Source organism: Pan troglodytes, chromosome 12, assembly GCF_028858775.2.
Source record: "Pan troglodytes isolate AG18354 chromosome 12, NHGRI_mPanTro3-v2.0_pri, whole genome shotgun sequence".
In the NCBI taxonomy this organism is placed as follows: Eukaryota; Metazoa; Chordata; class Mammalia; order Primates; family Hominidae; genus Pan; species Pan troglodytes.
Genome location: NC_072410.2, coordinates 12,057,018 through 12,076,717, shown reverse-complemented (window position 1 = coordinate 12,076,717; position 19,700 = coordinate 12,057,018). Strand labels below are relative to the sequence as shown.

General features: G+C 44.3%; 1 protein-coding gene across 27 annotated transcripts in view; it reads left to right on the top strand.

Moving 5' to 3' along the window:
* The window catches only part of BCL2L11 (BCL2 like 11), a 47,511-nt gene extending 28,147 nt beyond the window's left edge, over window positions 1-19,364 (top strand). For 9 of the 27 annotated variants that reach the window (XR_010149265.1, XR_010149261.1, XR_010149258.1 and 6 more), the window contains 3 exons: window positions 1,006-1,109; window positions 4,732-4,856; window positions 15,046-19,364. Coding sequence is in view for 10 of the 27 variants with exons in the window: in XM_009443098.5 (XP_009441373.1) it covers window positions 1,006-1,109; window positions 15,046-15,144 (203 nt within the window). In the remaining 17 variants the exon portion in view is untranslated. Of the gene's footprint in view, window positions 1-1,005; window positions 1,110-2,559; window positions 2,842-4,731; window positions 4,857-12,327; window positions 12,460-15,045 lie in introns of those variants that run through there. The other 18 variants (XM_009443098.5, XM_016949241.4, XM_009443108.5 and 15 more) reach the window with 5 other exon arrangements.
* Window positions 19,365-19,700: the final 336 nt, after the last annotated feature.

Here is a 19,700-nt window from a genome sequence, read left to right as displayed (position 1 = left end):
GTGCCCATTTTTACAGTAAGTTAACGTAAGTCACACGTGAATAGCGGTGGAAATCCAAGAATTTTATCTCATTTCCTGTACACGTTACTGAACTGTTCACCTCTGAGTGTAATGCTTTCCTGGTGGCACATGGAGAATATAATCTTCCTAATGCATAATGGGATCTTTTGACAACTGACATTTTTGTTCTCCTTCATTTTTGGCTGTCACATGGCTTTTAATGGTTTCATTAGTAAACAGATGAATGTACTGGGTGTGAATGTTAGTGACAGCTTAATGAAAGGGCAGTCCTCCCTCTTTCTTCTCCTTTCAAAAATGCCTTTGCTCTTAGACCCAAAAACATGTTTTCTCTCCATGTGGTGTTTGCAGACTTGAGCTCATCTTGATTGGCTGCATTAATATTGAGACAAAACATGCAATTATGCTTTCATTTGGCCCTGGGGTAGCCATTCTGAAGACAGCTGTCTGTATCATTGTACCTGCTTTCATAGAAACCAACTCATTCAGGTTTCTCAGGGTTTCGCTTATTTTGCTTTGAATGGGACAGCCATTTCACATCATATTTTTAGACGATGTTTGAAAGTTATATAGGAATATTTACCTTGTAATAAGATCAGAATGATTATTTTACTGAAAAACTAAATTGTTATGTTATAATTATGTTTCAAGCATATTTCTTTGGCAGTATTTTCCATTTTCTTGTGAGTAACTTCTGGAAATGGAAGTGTGTATGAATGGGTTGGAATGTTTTCAGTTCTTGCAATTCTGAATCTCCAGTTTTGAAAAAGGAAATTTTATTCTATATCTCTTATTCTTTAACCAGAGTTCTGTAGAAGACTCTGCCACTCTAATCTTTAGTACATGGCTGTAGTTGTTGAAGTCAGGGAGCTCCCAGAAATGTGAAAGAGTGTGTGAGATGGGCTTGCCTCTAGGACTTATCTTTGGAACTTTCCCAGTGATCCGTGGACCACAATGTGATTTTTGTTTTGTTTTGTTCTGATGCAGCTTCCATGAGGCAGGCTGAACCTGCAGATATGCGCCCGGAGATATGGATCGCCCAAGAGTTGCGGCGTATCGGAGACGAGTTTAACGCTTACTATGCAAGGAGGGTAATGATGTTTTCTTTACCCCCTTTTCTGCTCACACCCTCCCCTTCTACACTATATATTTTTAAAAAGACAGAGTGACTTCTTGTAACTACATGCTAATTCTGGAAATGATTACTGTTGCCTAGTTGTGACCTTTGATTGTTTCTCCTTTCCCATTTTTCATTTGTTTTATGACTAAGTAATGGCACTTAAATAAAATAATACAGTAGGAGCCAGCAAAGGAATTTTATGAGCACAGGCTTTAAAACAATGCTAAAAAAGGGATTATTTATAGACTTTGAGATAGTCTAGAAATACTATTAACATAGGTTTCAATCCATGTAGTGTGTTTCTGTACTCCCCTTGTGCATTTTAGGTCAAAGTTAAAGGTAATTTTTAAACAACATCTTTTGTCACTTAGCGCATGGGAGCAATGCCAGCACTCATGTAAAAGACTCTCCTGCAATTTGCAGGGTGGCCCAAGGAAGCAGGGAGCCATTGCCCTTGCAGAGCCCATTGCTGTCTTTGGACATTTAATTGTTGAAATGTATTAGGAGGCCACTAACCAATAGCCTGTAATTTGGGCTATAAAAACTTTATATTATAGATAATTGCCACTTATTTTGAGCTATGTTCTTGATTTTTAAAAAATTTTAGCCTATGTCATCTTCTGTAGTTAGTAGAAGCGGTGTTTTTTGTTTGTTTTACCTGGGGGCAATGTGGGTGACCATTTGGACACCTTTTTCACATGGGACACTTTTGTTTGTTTGTGTGTTTGTTTTTGAGACGGAGTCTTGCTCTGTCACCAGGCTGAAGTGCAGTGGCACAATCCCAGCTCACTGCAACCTCCGCCTCCCAGGTTCAAGTGATTCTCCTGCCTCAGCCTCTTGAGTAGCTGGGATTACAGGCGCCTGCAACCACACCCAGCTAGTTTTGTATTTTTAGTTGAGATGGGTTTCACCATATTGTCCAGGATGATCTCGATTTCCTGACTCTGTGATCTGCCTGCCTCGGCCTCCCAAAGTGCTGGGATTACAGGCGTGAGCCTCTGCGCCTGGCCGCGTGGGAGACATTTTTAAATGTGTAGACTTTGACTCCAGGAGTTAGTACCATTGGGAACCCCTGTGACTGCTTCCGCTAAAGGGTACACTGGCAAATGTGTGATACAGTGTATTTACTTGTTCACAGAGTTTTAAACACCTCATATAAAGGTATTAATTCAGTTGATTTATCCAAAAGGAAGACACTAATTCTTATTTTGTGGAAAATGTTATAGTTGTTAATATCATTTATTCTTACCCCTTCTCTTTTAGCTCTTTTTTTTCTGAACGTTGTTGTTTTATATAAGTACCTCTTAAAAGTTTTTTTTTAATCTGTTTTCTAGGGGAGGTCATGCTTGGTTAATTGTTGCTAAGTAAATGGATTTTACCTTTGAATTATTATTTTTCTGCCTTTATACAATGTGTTTTAGGCTTCTTTTAGACAAATAGACGTTTTCTCATTACAAAGGACACTGTCAGTTCTTCAGTATGGAATTTCTGTAAGAGTCAAGAAAACACACATCGGATCTTCCTACCTTTCTGTGGGGGTGTTTGAGGAGAGTGCTGTAGTAATGATTCTGTTGTAAAATGGGAAGTGTGACATTGATGGACTTAAGAATTTCTTAAAATACTGTCTTAAGCTGGCAAAACTCCTGGCATCCTCCACCTGACATAAACCAGTTCACAGAACATTCCAGCCTAGATCTGAAATGGTAATTTTTTTGGAACTTTGCTTGGTTTTATAACTTGTCACTGAAGTAACCATTCCCTCCAGTTCCTCTGCCTTGGTTTACCTAAAGGGATTTTGGTGTTCCTGTGTGTGACTGGAAGTGGCTGTCTCTATTGACTAGGAAGAACTGGTGAGAAGTGGGACCACAGTGTATTCAGGATCAAAGTGGGGAGGACATGAGTCCCTTTAAGAGGGTAGGTGAATACACTCAAGTCCCGATTCTGGGATTGTGTCCAGAATCCAACAGGACAGATCATTTCTGATGGGTATGGAGACATCTCTGAACCTAGGCAATGAACTGACCATCCCCTGGGCCTGTCTCCTTCCCGTCTGGAAGGGGCTTTGTAGACACCCTCGGGGCAAGATCTGCCTTAGGTGGGGCTGCCTGAGAGAAAGAGGTGGCAGTAGGCCTTGCCTGGTGCCCACAGTGTCCCCCTGCTGCCAAGAGCTCTGGGTACTGAGATAAGCTTGCACATTCTCAAGGATTCTGTTAGAGATTTTGACCGCAGAGCTGGTTGTGTTAAAGGATATTATACAAGTTTCTCTTTAAAGCATGCAATATGAATGCATGACTCCACAAGGCTTTCCTGTGGGCCTGCCCAGATGGACCTGGTGGATGCACCTCCATGGCTGCCATGAGTGGTCAGTGACAAGACATAGGCTAAGGCTGGCATGGGGACTGGAGTGCATCCCAGTCCCCGGCCATTCTCTTGTGAAGGCTGTCAAGGTGGGGAATAGTTTGAGTCACATGCAGATGAAACCTAGGCTGCTGGGTTGTCTTTGTTACCTTGCCTCTCTGTTGAGGATGTGATAGCAGCACCTAACAGGTTCATAGCCTGCCTCCCCTCCTCTTCTCCCAATGTCATTTCACAGTTTAATGTTTAAGCGTATGTTTAAGATGGTCATGTCTGTGTTTCCAATAAGATGCAACCTATTGTTCCCATGCTTTTGGTAAATTAAATTTGTCTGATTGCAGTATTTACAAGGTTTTGTCATTGTGCATCTTCTTTTGCATATCTTAAAAATAATTCAGTGCAAAAATACAGTCACAAATCATTAAAGGACTTTAGCTTTGTTAGTAGGCTGGGATATTAGGGGGAAGGAGTAGGGATAGATTCTAGGTTATAACCCAATTTTTCTAAAACAAAGGTAAATATATTCAGATTTTATAAATAGCTCAAAACACAAGGCTGGGTACGGTGGCTCACACCTGTAATCCCAGCACTTTGGGAGGCCGAGGCGGGTGGATCACCAGAGGTCAGGAGTTCAAGACCAGCCTGGCTAAGATGGTGAAGCCCCGTCTCTACTAAAAGTACAAAAAATTAGCTGGGTGTGGTCGTGGGTGCCTGTAATCCCAGCTACTCGGGAGGCTGAGGCAGGAGAATTGCTTGAACCTGGGAGGCGCAGGTTGCAGTGAACTGAAATTGCACCATTGCACTCTAGCCTCCACGAGAGTGAAACTCCATCTAAAAAAAAAAAATAGTTCAAAACACTGGATGATACTGTGGATAGTGACACCGTGATCTTCAAAGCCACAGACACCCGTCTTGATACTTGTTAGATTAAAAACAGTCCATTGTCTGGAATCACACTTAATGGTCCATTGTTAAATATTGGGGGCAGAAATCTGGGAAGGTAATGGGAGGCCGTTTTGGGAAATAATGAATTCAAATTACCTGCTGTCTTCACAAGGGAATTATCCTCTCTTGGCAAGCGAGTGTATCTCACTGTGCTGCTTTAGGATGGATATTAACCTTTTAAATGTTGACTGTCTTTATTTGCTTAATGCTATTACAATGCCTTGTCTAAAGTGTTAGTCTTTTATTGCCACGAGCCTTGCGAAGCCTGACAGGATATTTTCCCGTTTTTCCAGTTAGAGAAATAGAGGAAGTTGTCGTGTAGTTGTCATGTATTCAGTCCACTTAAGGGCAGTGGGGAAGCGTTTGAGACGGAGCTGTGGAGGCTGAATCCTTGAAGGAGGAGGTGAGAGAGGCACAGGTGAGCGCAAAGTCCCAGTGCATGTCCCCTCTTCTCTCCCGATGCAGTGGCATTCCCAGGTGAACCTGCCGGGCTGAACGGCCTGGCCCCTCTATTCAGTCGGAGTTTTACTACTCCAGTGGATTTTGGTAACTTCATTTGGAAATAATTTCAGACTTACAAAAATGTTGCAAGAATGACACAAAGAACCACCCTTTTATATCTGCCCCACTTGTTTTCATGTTTTCCCTCTTTGCACACATGTACAATTTATTTCAGAAAAAACTACAGACATGATACTGCTTTTCCTACACTAAAAATACTTCAGTGTATATTTCCCCAAAATAGGAGTAATCCCTTATGTAACCACAGTGTAATTATCAAAATTCACAAATAGTGTTACAAAACTATTATCTGATCTATGGACCTTATTCAGATTTTACCACTTGTCCCAACAATGCCCTTCTCAGAAAAAAAGAAAAGAAAAAATGTATTTTCTGGCCCAAGAGCCAATGTAGGATCATGCATTGAATTCACGTGTTTTACCTCTGGCTCCGTTAATTTGGAACAGTGACATTTTTGAAGGATCAGGGCAGTTGTAATTTGCAGACTCCCTGAGTTTGATTTATCTGATATTTCTGCATGATGACACTCAGGTTTTGCATTTCTGATGGGAGCACTCCAGAGGTGATGTGTCAGTGTGGCACAGCAGGAAGCACATGATGTCCATTTGTCCTGTTACTGATGAGGTTCACTTTGATCCAAGGTGGATCTTGGATCAAAGATCTTCCACAGTCTTCCACTGTGAAGTTAGTACTTTTCCATTTGTAATAGGACAGAGCTTATAAAGGACAAAGAGCTTTCCTTTCTCTCTTATATAGTTATTTAGTATAACAACTTGGATTCATGGATTCCTGTTTTATTCAATGGGCTACAATGCGTTACTCTCAATATTTATTTTGATGCTCAGATTCTTAAAGATTTGGCGGGAGGCACCAGTAGTGCAGGCACAGGGAGAACCAGTTGTGGGACAAAGCCCAGGGGCTGTGAAGGTTACGGAGCTCTTAAAAGTCATTTGTTGCGGAATGAACTTTGGCCAGAGGGCTGCTGACCCTCACAGCTCTTCCTATGCAGGTCTGCTGTGCAGGGCACTCTTAAAAGACTCCAAGCTTGTGTGACTCCTTAGTGGAGAGTAGGGAGGCTATTGGTAAAGGCTAGGTAGCATAGGGATGTTAGTGGGCATGGAGGGAAGAGAAGTTCTCTGAGAAACTAAATATTTTGGAATTTGTGAGAAAGTGAGCAGCTTGCCTTTACCTGAGTGGTGCAGTGTTTGTATTTCTGCAGCCTGCACCTTCTCTTCCTGGTGAGTGTGTCAGCCCAAGACAGCCAGACTGTTCTTCAGTAGCGGTTGCCAGTTTCTTTCATCACCCAAACTGTGTGAGGGCATGTGCCGGTTCACCTGCTGGATGCAGTGCCAGCAAGTGTAGATTGCGACCCTCTGTAGATGTGGGCCAGAGGTACTGGAAGGATGGTGTCTACTTGGGTGGGAGTCTTGACCATGGGCCGGGGCTGCAATCAGAAGCCCTTAGAATGTAAAAATGCTTGCTCTTGGAATAACTGGACCCATTCTGCAACCAACATGCCTCCCTCTTTCCCGTCCGTCACCCCTAATACTGAAGCTGGAGTTGTTTACCTTCTGTGGCTTCTAGGTTCTTCGCAGTCAGGTTGTCCAGCTCAAGTCACTCCATGTGCAGGAACACTGCCCTTGGCTAACTGTGATCTGGGCATGTCCTGGTGGTGGGCTGCAGTGGACAGCAGCACATGTTGCTGCTCTCCAGATGAGGCCAGCAGTGAATAAAAACCCTTTCATTGTTTGATCACAAGAAACAGTGATCTTTTGTTTACACTGCCTACTTCCTACTCTGTCCAGGGCATGTGCAGACATGAATTGATTGAAGTGCATGTAGACCAAAATCTAGCCCTGAATGAGACAAAGTAGAGTTGAGAAGGTGACTTGCAGACTGATTTTGATGGAAAGAATTTAACGTGTCATTACATTAGCATTTTCCTGTGCTGTGTATGAATTTGAAATACTTATATGCTCTCCTTCTTGAGAAGTGAAATCCCCAGTGCTATCTCATTCTTGTTTTTATAAATGGTAGTCATTCTTCTGTGAATAATGTACAAAGGCAAGGACTAAAGTTTAGCCTGCTTGGTAATTGCACAAACTGAACACAAACCCAAACATGTGTGTTCTCAGCGTACTTTGGAGGTCTTCATTAATTGAATGTTGGAGTTTAGTAAAAGAAGTTGCTTTCTGTTACTGGCTGTGAAAAGAGTCGTGGAAATCTGCACTTCAGATATTAAATTCAAATTAGACCTAACTCATGCAATGATAGGTTGCCCCACACTTCACTCACATGAGTTGATAGAATGTCAGTTTTCATAACAAAAGCAGTCATGAGGAGCTTAGATAAATTGGTACCTGCCATTGATCAGTGGCACAGTTTTCAGGTTCAGCAAGAGTTTTCCTTAAAGCTGGAGGAGGCAGCTCAGTGTTTGGGTTTAGGAGCCTTTCTTTCCTGTCTTAGACTGCCCCGTTTCCGTCCCAGAAGTACAATGGCCAGAGGTGATGAGCTCCTTGGTTCTTCCCCTCAGACTTTCGGGAGAACGTGTGGCTGGGATTGTGTGGACTATGGATTGCTGGTTTTCCAAACAAGCGCGTTCTGTTACTCGTTGACGCCAGAGTGTGATCTCGTAGGAAAACACGACTCACAGAGAAGTGTGGGGACTTTGGGGTCAGACCTAGAGCCCTGACTCTACCCTTAACCTTTAGGAGGCCAATTTTCTGGTCTATCCCTTAGGCATGTAGTGGAGATTAAGTAAGAACATTTAGAGATGGAGCTAGAAAATTCTTATTATCATCTGTTATCGTAATTCTGTTTCCTCTCACTTTGAACTGTAATTGAAACATTTTGCAGTGGGTCTTCGGCGTTTAGAAAGGGAGATGCCAGGAACTCTGTTCACCTGTCTATCTTTTAAATACTCTGGAACTGCTTTTTAAACAAGTTGTGTGTTTGACCCTACTGCACATGCTGTGTCTGGGTGTAGGCAAATATGAGATGAGGCTGAGGCACTGGTGTGTGTTTAAATGGCTGGATGGGCATCGGGCTAAAGGACTTGTGCTTGTTTGCACCACGTGTGAGTGCTCATCTGTTTGGCAGGTGCCTACACCTGCAGGGCTGCCTTGCAGCTCTGGATCAAGGCCATTAACACATAACCATGAGGAAGGAGATGCAGGTGCCTGGAAGGGGACTTCAGGAGGTCTAACTGGGGTTTTTTTAAAATCTCTTGAGGAGGAAATGAAGATGCACACAAACTAAGGCTTGGCCCTGCTGCAGACGTTCAAAAATAATAAGCTTCTCATATCATCCTTCACTAGACTTCTACCACCTGAAACAAAGTGGAGAGGTTTTAGTTGTGGTTAAACTATGTTACGTCTCACTTAGCTTGTTTCTGAGGCTGAAACATTTTGGAACAGTGTGTTTCTTCTCTGAATCTAATATTCCAACTACTGGTGCCTCACACAGATGTCAGAACAATCTGTCTCTTCTCTGTGGTTGGCCATAGAACAGTGACGATTTCAGAAGTGGCAGGTGGGAGTTGTTCCCCAGTTTAGCCAGCACCAGGTCTGGAGTCTGACAGGCTAGAGACCTACCAAGTGGAGGGCTGTGCTGTGCTGCCTGAAGAGCCTCAGTGCACAGCCTCACCTGGACATTCACTGGAGAAGAGATTTGTGTCACAATAAGCCTTAACTATCATAATTTCTTTGAAATAGTGTGTCAAAAATAGGATAAAAGTTTGGTTTATGCAAATGTAGTTTTTATCTGACTTCTGAAGACCACATTGTCACCATAGCAGATCAGCTGCAGCACCCATAGCTTTGCAACGCTAGGGGAGAGTGCTCTCCTGGTTTGGGGTGAAGGTACCATGCATCTGGGAGGGAACTTCCTAGTGCCCTTTCCCCAGCTGTGGTGACATCAAAGCGCAGCAGGCACAAGCTATGCAAATATCCATGTTGCCTTGGTGATGAATAGAAAGTGGATTTGGTGTTGGGCAGTATTGTAGCAATCTCCTCTGACACCTGAAAACAGCATGCATATGGAACCAGTGCTGAAATACCAGCTCAGCTGCCGTTTGACTGTGGTTGTTGGTCTGAAAGTGGAGAGAGACCAGATCTTCCTGAAGAGCTCCACATCATGCTCAACTATGTGCTGGGCCTTTTTCTCTCTGACTTCTGTGTCACTCAGTTGCCAGTTAAAATGCTGTTTAGACTGCTGGGTTATGAACGAGTTGTGGAGTGGTAGTTCTAACAGAATCAGGGGGGTGACTCCTAGTTCCATGTCCCACCCTGCCACCTCAGTGTCCCTAAAGATGCCGTGACAGCCCCTGGGTATTCTCAGGCTCCTGGACGTCCATCCCAGGCCCTCTCTTCCGCAGCCTGTGGGGATCAGACACCAACCAGAGAGACTGCTTCCTCAGTTGCCTGAGCCTGGAGCAGAGATTCCCTCTGTCCTTCCTGGTCTCACAGTCCAAAATTCAGCCTCCTATTATATATAATGTATAATAATTTATAGTATATATATAAACACTTAAATATATATATATAATAAGTTTCAGGACATCCTATACATTTACTGTTGAAATTCTGTAAGAAACAAGTTTTTGAGTAAGTTAAATTCCTCTGCATCTCAGTTCTATAGGTATACCTTGTTTTTGAATGCCTCTTAGAATTAGGAATTGAGCTTGCTTTGATATGACAATGAAATTGTCGTTTTTCCCTCGTTGCTTTGACTGCCAGGAAACTCTTAACTAAACTGTGGCTCTCTTACAGCACATCTCACCCCTGGTTCCCAGGATAACTCCTTGATGTCATGTCTGATCTCAACCTTTTTTTTAAATTGTGTTACACACATTTGCGCTTTCTTAATTTAAGTCCCTTTTGAGCCATGCTATGTCTAGGTCTGTGTTGTACTTACCGAGTCCTTTGGCCCAGTGGGTGTCAGCCCTGCCTTTGGAGCATGGATGAGTGGGCTGTATTCTGAGCTGCATTGTAGGAATCACTTAGTGATTCTCAATTCGCACTCCAGAACCTCTGTGGCCTCAGCTCAGCCTGAAACAAGGCCCCCTTCAGGTCTGAGGAGCAACAGGCCCTTCCCAGCAGAGGCACAGGCACAGGGTGTGCGAGGAGGGAAGGTGCTGGCCTGAAAGCCCTCGTTTAACTTCTTTCCTGCTTCTGGCATTCCATCTTCATGTGGGCCAAGAGTACCCATCCTGTCCTGCCACTGTCTTCAGCTGCACTTTGAGTCACTTGCTTGACCTCTGTAGTCACTGGCTGCAAAACAGCATAGGGAATGCTACCCTGGCACTCAGGGTTGTTGTGGGGACTGAAAAGCATGGGCTAGGTTATTTCATTTAGTGGTGGCCATGGCAATTCTTCCATCCCCAAGCTTGGGCACACAAAGTCCAAAGGCCTGGAGTGCCCTAGGCAGCTTTTCAAAGGTTCGACTCCTCTCACTGTTGGAGAGTGAAGCTGAATCCAAAGCTGCATTCTATAGTTGTCTGGTGTTCAACCTGACCAGTTCCCTGGGGCCAGGGCCTCTATTGTTTTCCAAGCAGCTGCTTCCCTGGACTGAGCAAGAGAGTGGTGTTCTGTGATTATTTTGGCATTAGAATGTCATTAAATTCCCTGACACTTAATTGGTCGTCCCAAGTGTAAATTGAAGATGCTTCTGCCCTGCACTTAATGTTCCTCGCTGCAGTGGCAGCGCCAGCCCCTGGCAAGGCAGCAGGAACCCCACACTAGGGCATTCCTGTGGTTCCGCTCCTCCCAGGTTGCCACCCAGATGAGCTTGTGCCATCTGGTGTCATGGGGACATGTGAAGAACTTTTTAGGAATTCCCTGTTGAATGCTCGACACTGTCTCAAAGGGCATTGTTCATATCTTCAGAGAAAGCTGCTTAAGTCTATGCTGAGGAACTTGTAGACACATAATCCTATGCCTTTACACTTAGAGGGCACAGTCAATGGGGGAGCAATCCTGCAACTTGGCATAATTTTTCCTTCTGGTTTATGATAAATACTTATCCACTACTGAGATTATCTTTACTGAACTGCTGGCCCCTTCTGCCTGTTGGCCTTGCTGCCTCTGCCCAGCTTCTCTCTCCACTTGCACTGCCCATTCTCCTCTTGTCCTTCCAAGAAATTCTCCTCTTCCTTTGGGGCTTGATGTGGGGATTCACCCTGGTGCCTTCCTGCCCTGGCTCCCCCACTTCCTCTCTGGCCAGTGGTTTTTTTCCCTCTCATTTTATTTGCCTCTGTATTGTCCTTACTTTATTATCTTGTTGACTGTTTTGTGCTGGTGACACAGCTATTACCATCAGACCTAGTGGGTACATAGACACGTGCCTTGAAGTCAGGCCCCCCACCTGATGCTGGTCAGCAACAGGGCCACTGGAGCCCCTTACCCTGAGAGGCGCAGGGGCTGTCAGGAACTGGTTCCTGGAGGGACACACAAGGTTGTGAATGTTGAAGGAGTCATCTTCTGGACACATGGGATGGCCACAAAAGGCAGTTACCTCCAGGTAACCCAGTCCTCATATAGCTCTTGATTTAGGCTATGGAGATTACAGTACCCAACTGGGTGGGGCCCTCCTCTTTGTGCACTTGTGATTGTGTGTATGTGTGTCTGCGTAGAGAAAGTGAGAGAGGAGAGAACTGTAGTATATGGTCACTTCAGTTGTAACTTACTAGCAAATTTGGTCTTTAAAAATAATCTCCTTCACCCAAATGAGTTGTTATACCTTTCTAAAGTATTTTTGCAATTTAGACTAAAACAGAGTTACCCAACTCTGTAAGAAGGATTGTTTTCACTTAAAGAGTGACAGACTGAGAGCATCAGTGAAAGGGTGTATTGGTCAGCTAGGGCTGCTGTGCAGAGTTCCAGAGACTGGGTGGCTCACACAACAGGAATTTATTTTTCTTAGTTCCGGAGGCTGGAAGTCTGTGATCATGGTGCAGACTTAGCCTCCAGACCTGTAGATGCTGTCATCCCCTGTGTCTTCATGTGGTCTCCCTCCGTGGGTTTCTGTGTCCTGATTGTCTCTTACAAGAACACCTTGGATTAGAGCCCACCCCACAGTGACCTCATTTTAACTTAATCACCTTATTGATGACCCTGTCTCCACTTACAGTCACAGTCTGAGGTCCGGGGGGTTAGGACTGCAACAGATGAATTGAGGGGGCACAGTGTACAGTTCAGCCCATAAAGAGGAGGATACCCAGAAGTTTCAGGAGGGAGTGGAGCATCTTCCCTGATTGTATTTATTTTAATAGTTTTTTAAAAAACGCTTTTAATCAGGAAAGACAGTCTGTCTTTTTTATATTACCCAGTTTGGGAGTGGCAGAACTTAAATGCACTTTTGATTCACAGATGCCTCTTCCACCTGATTAAGAACCACTGTAGCAGACGCAGACTTATTGGACATTAGGCGGGAGGCCAGCTCTGCAGACAGCAGGTCTCAGGAAGACGGTCCAGGCATGGCTGCTGATGCTCCGCTTATGGGTGTGTTGATTGTCTTAGCCCATGTTAGATGCGAGGAACCACTCACACTGCAAATGACAGCTCCTGGCTCAGTCTTAGTGTCATACTTGCCTTTAACTGGCAACTCCCCTGCAATACAGGGATTGTCATTTTTAGTCCTGACTTTCCAATTCCATCTTGGATGTGCTACCCTGGCCAGAAGCCATTGGGTGTGCCCTTACTTTGACCTTTCACCAGTACATTCCATCTTAGGGGGCTTTCTCTAATTGCTTCAAACTCCCTCCTGACCCTTTATACCACCCCAAAACCAAAGGCCCTGGTTTAGGAGCTGAATTGTAGCAGCCGTTCCTCAGTATCTAGATCGCAGGGAGATTTCACTGGAGCTGGCTGAAGCTGTTGGTGCTTTGAGCAGCGTTGAGCCATCAGTCCTAGTTCTGCGTCTTTGCCCCACTGCAGCTTTTGGCCACTTGCCCCAGTTTAGTGTCACCAGGCCCCGACTATAAGCCACAGTAATTTTTATGGCTGCAGGTATTAGAGGGCGGCCAGTCTACAGAGGTAGGGGCTGCCCATCCTCCAGCTGTCTTTTGCAATACGGGCATACGCTTCGAGCCAACAGCAGCTCCAGCCGGCCGTGCCAGCTGTCAAATGCTTTCTGGGCTGGCACGGCTCTTTGAATCCGTGGTAATGGCTTCCTCTGTTGAATGTCGTCCAAAAGCAATTGCTTGTCAGCTTAAAAGCGTGTGCCATGTTGTCATGCCCGCCGTCTGAGAGGGCAGGCATCCCCGCACACTTGCAGACTGGGATGCTGTAGCATCTTCTCATGAGTCAGGGATTGGGTGTAACTTTTGCCAAAATTTCTTGCATTTTCCCCACCCTCTCCAACATGTCTTTGAATACCCCATATCCTTTACATTTGAGATGAAAGTGGAACTCTAAAAACCTTGGAAAGATTCTCTTGTGAGGTGACTTCTACTTAAGCTTGGTCACAGCCTCCTGCTGTCCTCAAAGAGTGGGCAGGAGATTTCTTCCCTTGGACGCTGCCAGTGCTGGAATATGAAACTTACCAAGTGTCAGCAGTTGGGGTCTGCCCTTCACATTGACCCAGCCCCCTCATTGGTGTCCTGATGATTGTGGACACCCAGTCAGCCCCATTTTCTGGCCACACCAAGCATGGCAATGACACCAGGTTGGCACAAAACAACTCTGCCTGGATTGATTACTTAGCCCATCATAGCATACACTTTCTTCATTTTAGTAAGTTGTGGTTTTATTTTGAATAAGTCTGTTTCAACCTATTAATATTAGTCTACACTAAAATTAACCTTCCCCTAAATTATTCTCACACAGAGGCAGCAAAGTAATTTTGAAAGTTAAATCAAAACAAAGCAATCTTGTGTGTAAAACAGATAAAAATCACAGACTGTGGTTACAGAGTGCCTCTACAGGAATCGCTTACATAAAGCTGATTTCCTCCAATCTTGTTATGGAAGGAAAAGGGGAAATGCCCTGGCCTTATCACAATCCCATTCTGTCAAACAAGCGCGGCAGAGCTTGTGTAAACAGTGGAGCTGCAGCTGCGGCTGGTGTCTGTGGGGGCCGTTCGGGGTCTGAGGGGACAGTTGTCTCAGCCTGATTCATGGCCGGTGGTTCCCGCGACGGTGTGTTGGAGGTATCCCCCACCCAATGAGAAGGGGGTTTGTGGAGAGACAGTCATGTAGCCCGGTCTCGTGTGGATTAGTCATTAAGAAATGTCCAGGGCAGATTTCAGACTTGAACAGTGAACCAGGTTGTAGCTCATGGCGTCGAGGTTGAGGTGTTGTGTTGCCGCTGCCTTTGGTGACTCTGAATTTATACCTTGCACATACTCACAAAATGGATTAGAACCTGAAAGTGGGCGCTGTGGAAGACCTGAGGACCCTGAAAGCATTGAGTAAGCTGGTGATTTCCTTTTGAACAGTTTCTCAGTTTGTAACAAACATATGCTGGTCACTGGCACAGAGGCTTTTTTATGTTCTGGATTGCTCTTTCCTCCCCATACCGAGAAGGTGGGAGGATGGGGGTTGACATTGCCTGTGTCTGTGACCATGGGCACCCCTCTGGGTCACGGTGTTTATCATAGCCAAGCAGCCAGAGGCACAATGGCGCATCACTGCGAGACTTTATTTAGCTTCTTAGGGCAGATTACTCCAAATCACTGGTTTTTCAAATAAATTACAGCTACCAGAAATTCACCCCTGGGGGAATCTGCAGCATATTTGAATGTCAGTTAACTTGGGTGGTAAGATAGTTGCTTTACATCCTCTTTGAGTTTTTCAAACATTTTTTTGGGTGCTTTTTTTTTTTTTTTTTTTTTTTTTTCCTATTTGAAGGAGTAAATCATTGGTATGCCTGCCCTTTATGTAGGGATGTCTTCCCCTTTGCAGGGAAATGAAAACAAGTTTTCTTCACAATCTCTGGGAGGCATCGTGCTTTGTGACACAGTGCTCTTGAAGAGGTGCCTTTCATAGTGATTAAGATGGGATTGGTTGTTCACTTAAATGTGGGCTCCCACCCCTCCCCACCCCCAAATTAGGGAGAAACTAAGAAGCTTTCCTTTTGTTGTTTCAGGTATTTTTGAATAATTACCAAGCAGCCGAAGACCACCCACGAATGGTTATCTTACGACTGTTACGTTACATTGTCCGCCTGGTGTGGAGAATGCATTGACAGGTTCTTTGCGGAGCCGAGATACGTGCAGACATTTTGCTTGTTCAGACCAACAAGACCCAGCCCCGCGGTCTCCTGGTGCCATTATTATGCAGCCAGCGGTTCTCTTGTGGAGGGGGCAGGTGACGTTTCAGAAGACACCGAGCTGGATGGGACTACCTTTCTGTTCATCACCACACAGCAGAATTTCTAATGGAAGTTTGTTGTGAATGTAAAGGAGGGAGCATTCTTTGCTTTTTAATATACAAACCATGGTTTTTTGGAGCAGGATTTTGTGTAAGAATGGTGTTTACATGCAGTGTGTTTTCCCCCTCACCTTCAATAAGGTTTTTCAAAAAGGAAATGGAAACTTTTTAACCAATTTGTGAATAACTTTTGTATTAAAATTTTAAGAACCTACGGCCTATTCTCAGAGGATTATGTAACCCCTGCAGTGGAAACTGAGCCAGCTAACTTAAAAAGCTGCCTTAGTTTATTTTTAGAGATTACAGAATTTTTAAACAGGGAGAGGTGTGATATACTCCCTCCCTTCCCTACTATTGCCTCTCTGACCTTTTTGAATTATTTTTAATACCAAAAGAGTTCTTTTGAAATGGAACTGATTAAAAGGGCAGAGGGTCTGTTGCCAGCCTGCATTGATATGCCAGTCCCATTTGTAAATATTTACGTACCTTTATAAATTCAGTTGCATCTGTGGCAAAATTTCAGAGTATTTTTGCATCTTTCCTCATCACTTTTTGTGATGCAACTCCAGTCTGGACTCAGATGCATAGATTTGGTCCAGTGTATTTTCATGATAAAGTGAAATTGAGTCAGAACAAGAGTTAATATCTGCCTGTATCTTGCACAGTTCGAGCGATCTGTTATTAACTGGGAAGCATTTGGTGTTGGTTTTCATTCCATTTCGACGAGCATGTTATTGGGAAGTATTCTGAAGAGGCAATAGCAGTAATAACAACAGACTTAAGTGCTACGCCCCTTTGTGCTGCTGGCTTTTCTGGTTGCAGGCTTTCCCATGGTCACAGGATGCACTGTCAGCATCAGGTCCCAGAGGGCCACCGTGTCCATTACAGCAGAGTCCAGCTGCAGCATCCAGCTCACGCCCTCATGGGAATTGGCACAGGCCTGGGGCAGGGCTTCTGATGGCCATTTGCTTGGCCTCCTGCATTTTAGTCCAACTCACAGTCCACTAGCTTCACTCCTTTAAATTCACTTTGAAACAGGCCTCATCCCACTTCCACCAGCACCATAGAAGAATAATTCTGGGCAGAAGTCTGTTTTTTTTTTCATTTTTCCAGGACAGTTGGATATTGTCAGGCCACTTGTGACCCCAGCCATGTAGTGAGGGTGCTCTTTCTCTGAGCCTGCTCCTTATGAGTGCAGTGGAAGGAAGCCACACACTGGTCAGTCGTTTCAGAGGCAGCAGATGCCCAGGGAGACCCAAGAAAGAGTCAGGTTAGGGAGCAGTGAAAGTGAGGAGGGAAGACAGTTCTGTGAACTCTGTAACTCTTAAAATTTTTGAAAACTCCATCATTAAACAACTTTTAAAAGAAATAACTAAATTTTCAAATGAGTAAGCAGTGCCACCAACTAGTGTTTTGCCCGATAGAAGAGCCAGCATGTTCACGTTATTTAAATTAGGTGGAAAAATCTAAACATTTGTATCTTCATAATTTAAAAAATATATATGTATATATTGCATATTCACTTTTTCCTTTAGGTAGAGATGATTTCATTCCAAATACTCTTACTTTAAAAAATTTCCTTTCCCCAAGAATCTCCTTGGGACTTTGACTTATTTTTAAAGCTGTGTTGGAGCTCAGCTTGTTCCCTGATGTGTCTCGAGCCCATTTGTAGGGTCATACAAAGCCCACGGTTACAAGCAGTGGTAGGATTGCAGCCGTGGGCCTGCTGGACACACACATACACCAAAGATGTATTTGGATCTGGGCACCCCCTCCCAGGATCCCTGTACTCATGTGCCAGTCTCCTGACTAGAGCACTTTACTCTGTTTCCTCAGCCCTGCAGCCCCTGGGAGCACACACTGGGTGCAGCCCTGGGCCAGGCGCGGGAGGCCCTGCCCTGTGCTGCCCAGGGGTTGTGTGCACCACACGAGCACATTTCCCTCTGGCCTGGCGGCCTCCAGGCTGGCTGTGGAAACAGTTCCTGAGGAAATTAGAGATTCTATGAATTGTAGGAGTATTAAAGACCAGGCTGTTGGCACCAGAACTTAAAGCGATGACTGGATGTCTCTGTACTGTATGTATCTGGTTATCAAGATGCCTCTGTGCAGAAAGTATGCCTCCCGTGGGTGTACGTTTTTACCTTTTTTTAAAAACATTTTTGTAGAAAAAATAATTAAATCCCCTTTTTGGAAACTTACTGCAGGTTTTGTGCCTTGACAACCTCTCCCTATGTGAGGTTTGTAAAAAGTGTCCTGTGACTTAACACAGAAACGCAATAAACACACACAAAATAGTTTCATGAGTGATTCTTCAGATGCCCTTCCCAACTGGTTAGTTGATCAAGAATTTTGGGGGTGGGGGTTGCGGAGAAATCAAGTTTAAAATTCCTTCTGATTAAAAAAATATAGTGGAATACAATTGTCTGCCGTTTCCCCTTCTTAATGTATATATTGTGAGTATTTATTAGATTCGTAGGTCATATTACTTATCAACTGAGCCAAATGTCTGTGTGCAATTGTGTTTCCTTTACCTTTCTTGTAAAATTTTGTACAGCATAGGTAAAAAAATCACTGTTTTTCTCAACTTTTTCAAAATCAAGGATTGTAAATATTGTAGATTCTTTTTCTGTGTGATGTGTCCTACTGTTTCATAATGCTGTAACTTGTAGAAATATTGTATATTTATTTTCTGCTTATTTAATGTCTTAATTTCTGAAAAGTATTAACATCCCTGTCTCCCACCCCCCTGCCATCCCATGAAGTTAACTCCTGAGAGTTGTCGGGGGTGACTGGAGAGCTCATTGCAGACCACGTGGTCCTCCAGGGTGGCTCTCCAGCTTTGGGTCCTGGTATTTCCAGTCAAGTGGGTTTCAATTCTTGGGCTTTGCCGCCCTTATGATGAAGTGTGTGTTTGATGCCAGTGAGAAACTCAGTCTGGCAGGCTACAAAATTCTACTCCAAGAAATACCCAGCAACCTTCTGTTTGTTCCAAAGCAACTAGCTTATCATGCAAGCAAATTTTGCTGACTCCAGGCTTTATCTTCAGGAAAACAAAAAAACCAAAGTATTATCAGCAGGTGGGAAAGATTTTTCTATTGAAAATTTATCCCTGACAACTCAGCGTTTAGAAAAGAAATAAAATGTGCCACTTCCAGAGGTGCTGCATTGCAGTTGTTCAGGGCTAGGGCCAGGCAGAACAAGTGAATGGGTGGGACAGGTGGCTCCTGCCTAAGGACCACCTCAGGCCACTAACCCCTTGTGGACAACTGTGAGTAGCTGGGTTTTCCCCCACCTGCTGTGCAACTTCCTGTGCTTTGAGGTTGGACTAACTTGTCTTCAGGAGCTAATTAATTAACTGTACAGCCCTCCCCACGCCCCACCCATTCGGTCACTGCATTTGGTCAGCCTGCTTCTTCAGGTCGATGCCCTCCTTCTGATTCTCCATCTCCTTCAGGGGAGGTTGGGGCCCCGCTGGACTGGGTGTCAAGATGTGAAAGCTTATGGGAGCTTTAAGGAGACTTCATGGTGGTTCCATGCAGGTGGTTCTGCCATCCCTGCTGATTTAGCCTGGTGCCTGTGTGTGTCCACTCACGTACACATGTGGGGTGGGGGGAACGTGTCTACACATGACGCTAAATCAGTTGGGGTCTACTCTCAACAGCATTGTGTGTAAGAAGCATCCTCAAGCTCCCAGCTAAGTAACTTGACTACTTTTATTTGGGAATTTCGGACTATAGAAGCTCTCTTATGTTTTATGTCCAGATTCTGTGACCACTAGTTACTGTATCAGAACTCATCAGGTACCCACTTATAAATAGCACTGATCTGTGTATATACTGATCCATCACTAACTTGTTTTCTAGGACCCAGCGTATGTAGCATTTGTATTGCAGTTTCCCTGGCTTACTTGTGTTTTGCACTGATGAATTTTGACAGGGTAATTGCCACTTTACTTGTGCAATACTGCTGTAAATAACTGCAGATTTTTAAACAATCTTTTATGTTAATTTTATAAAAATAAAACTTTCAACTAGTTTTGGTGAGCGTTTGATTTGTTTGCACAAAATGTCAGAGAAACAGCTGAAATTATATATGAACATGTACACGCCCACACATCTGCTATTATCAGTCATAAAATGTAGCTGTGTGTAGCTCATATATTTTTGCTTGAAGACGAATCTCTGCCGTACCCTTAAAAGCAAATGAGTCTTTAAAGTTTTGATGTGGCTGGTGCGAAAAGTATTCTGCCTGCACAGTCAGATATGACTCAGCACTTGGGTGGGGAGTTGTGGGGGCAGGGAAGTGTACTAGGAGCCGGCTCTGTACTGTGTTGATGAGTGATATGGCAGGTGCCCAGCCATCTTACCCCAT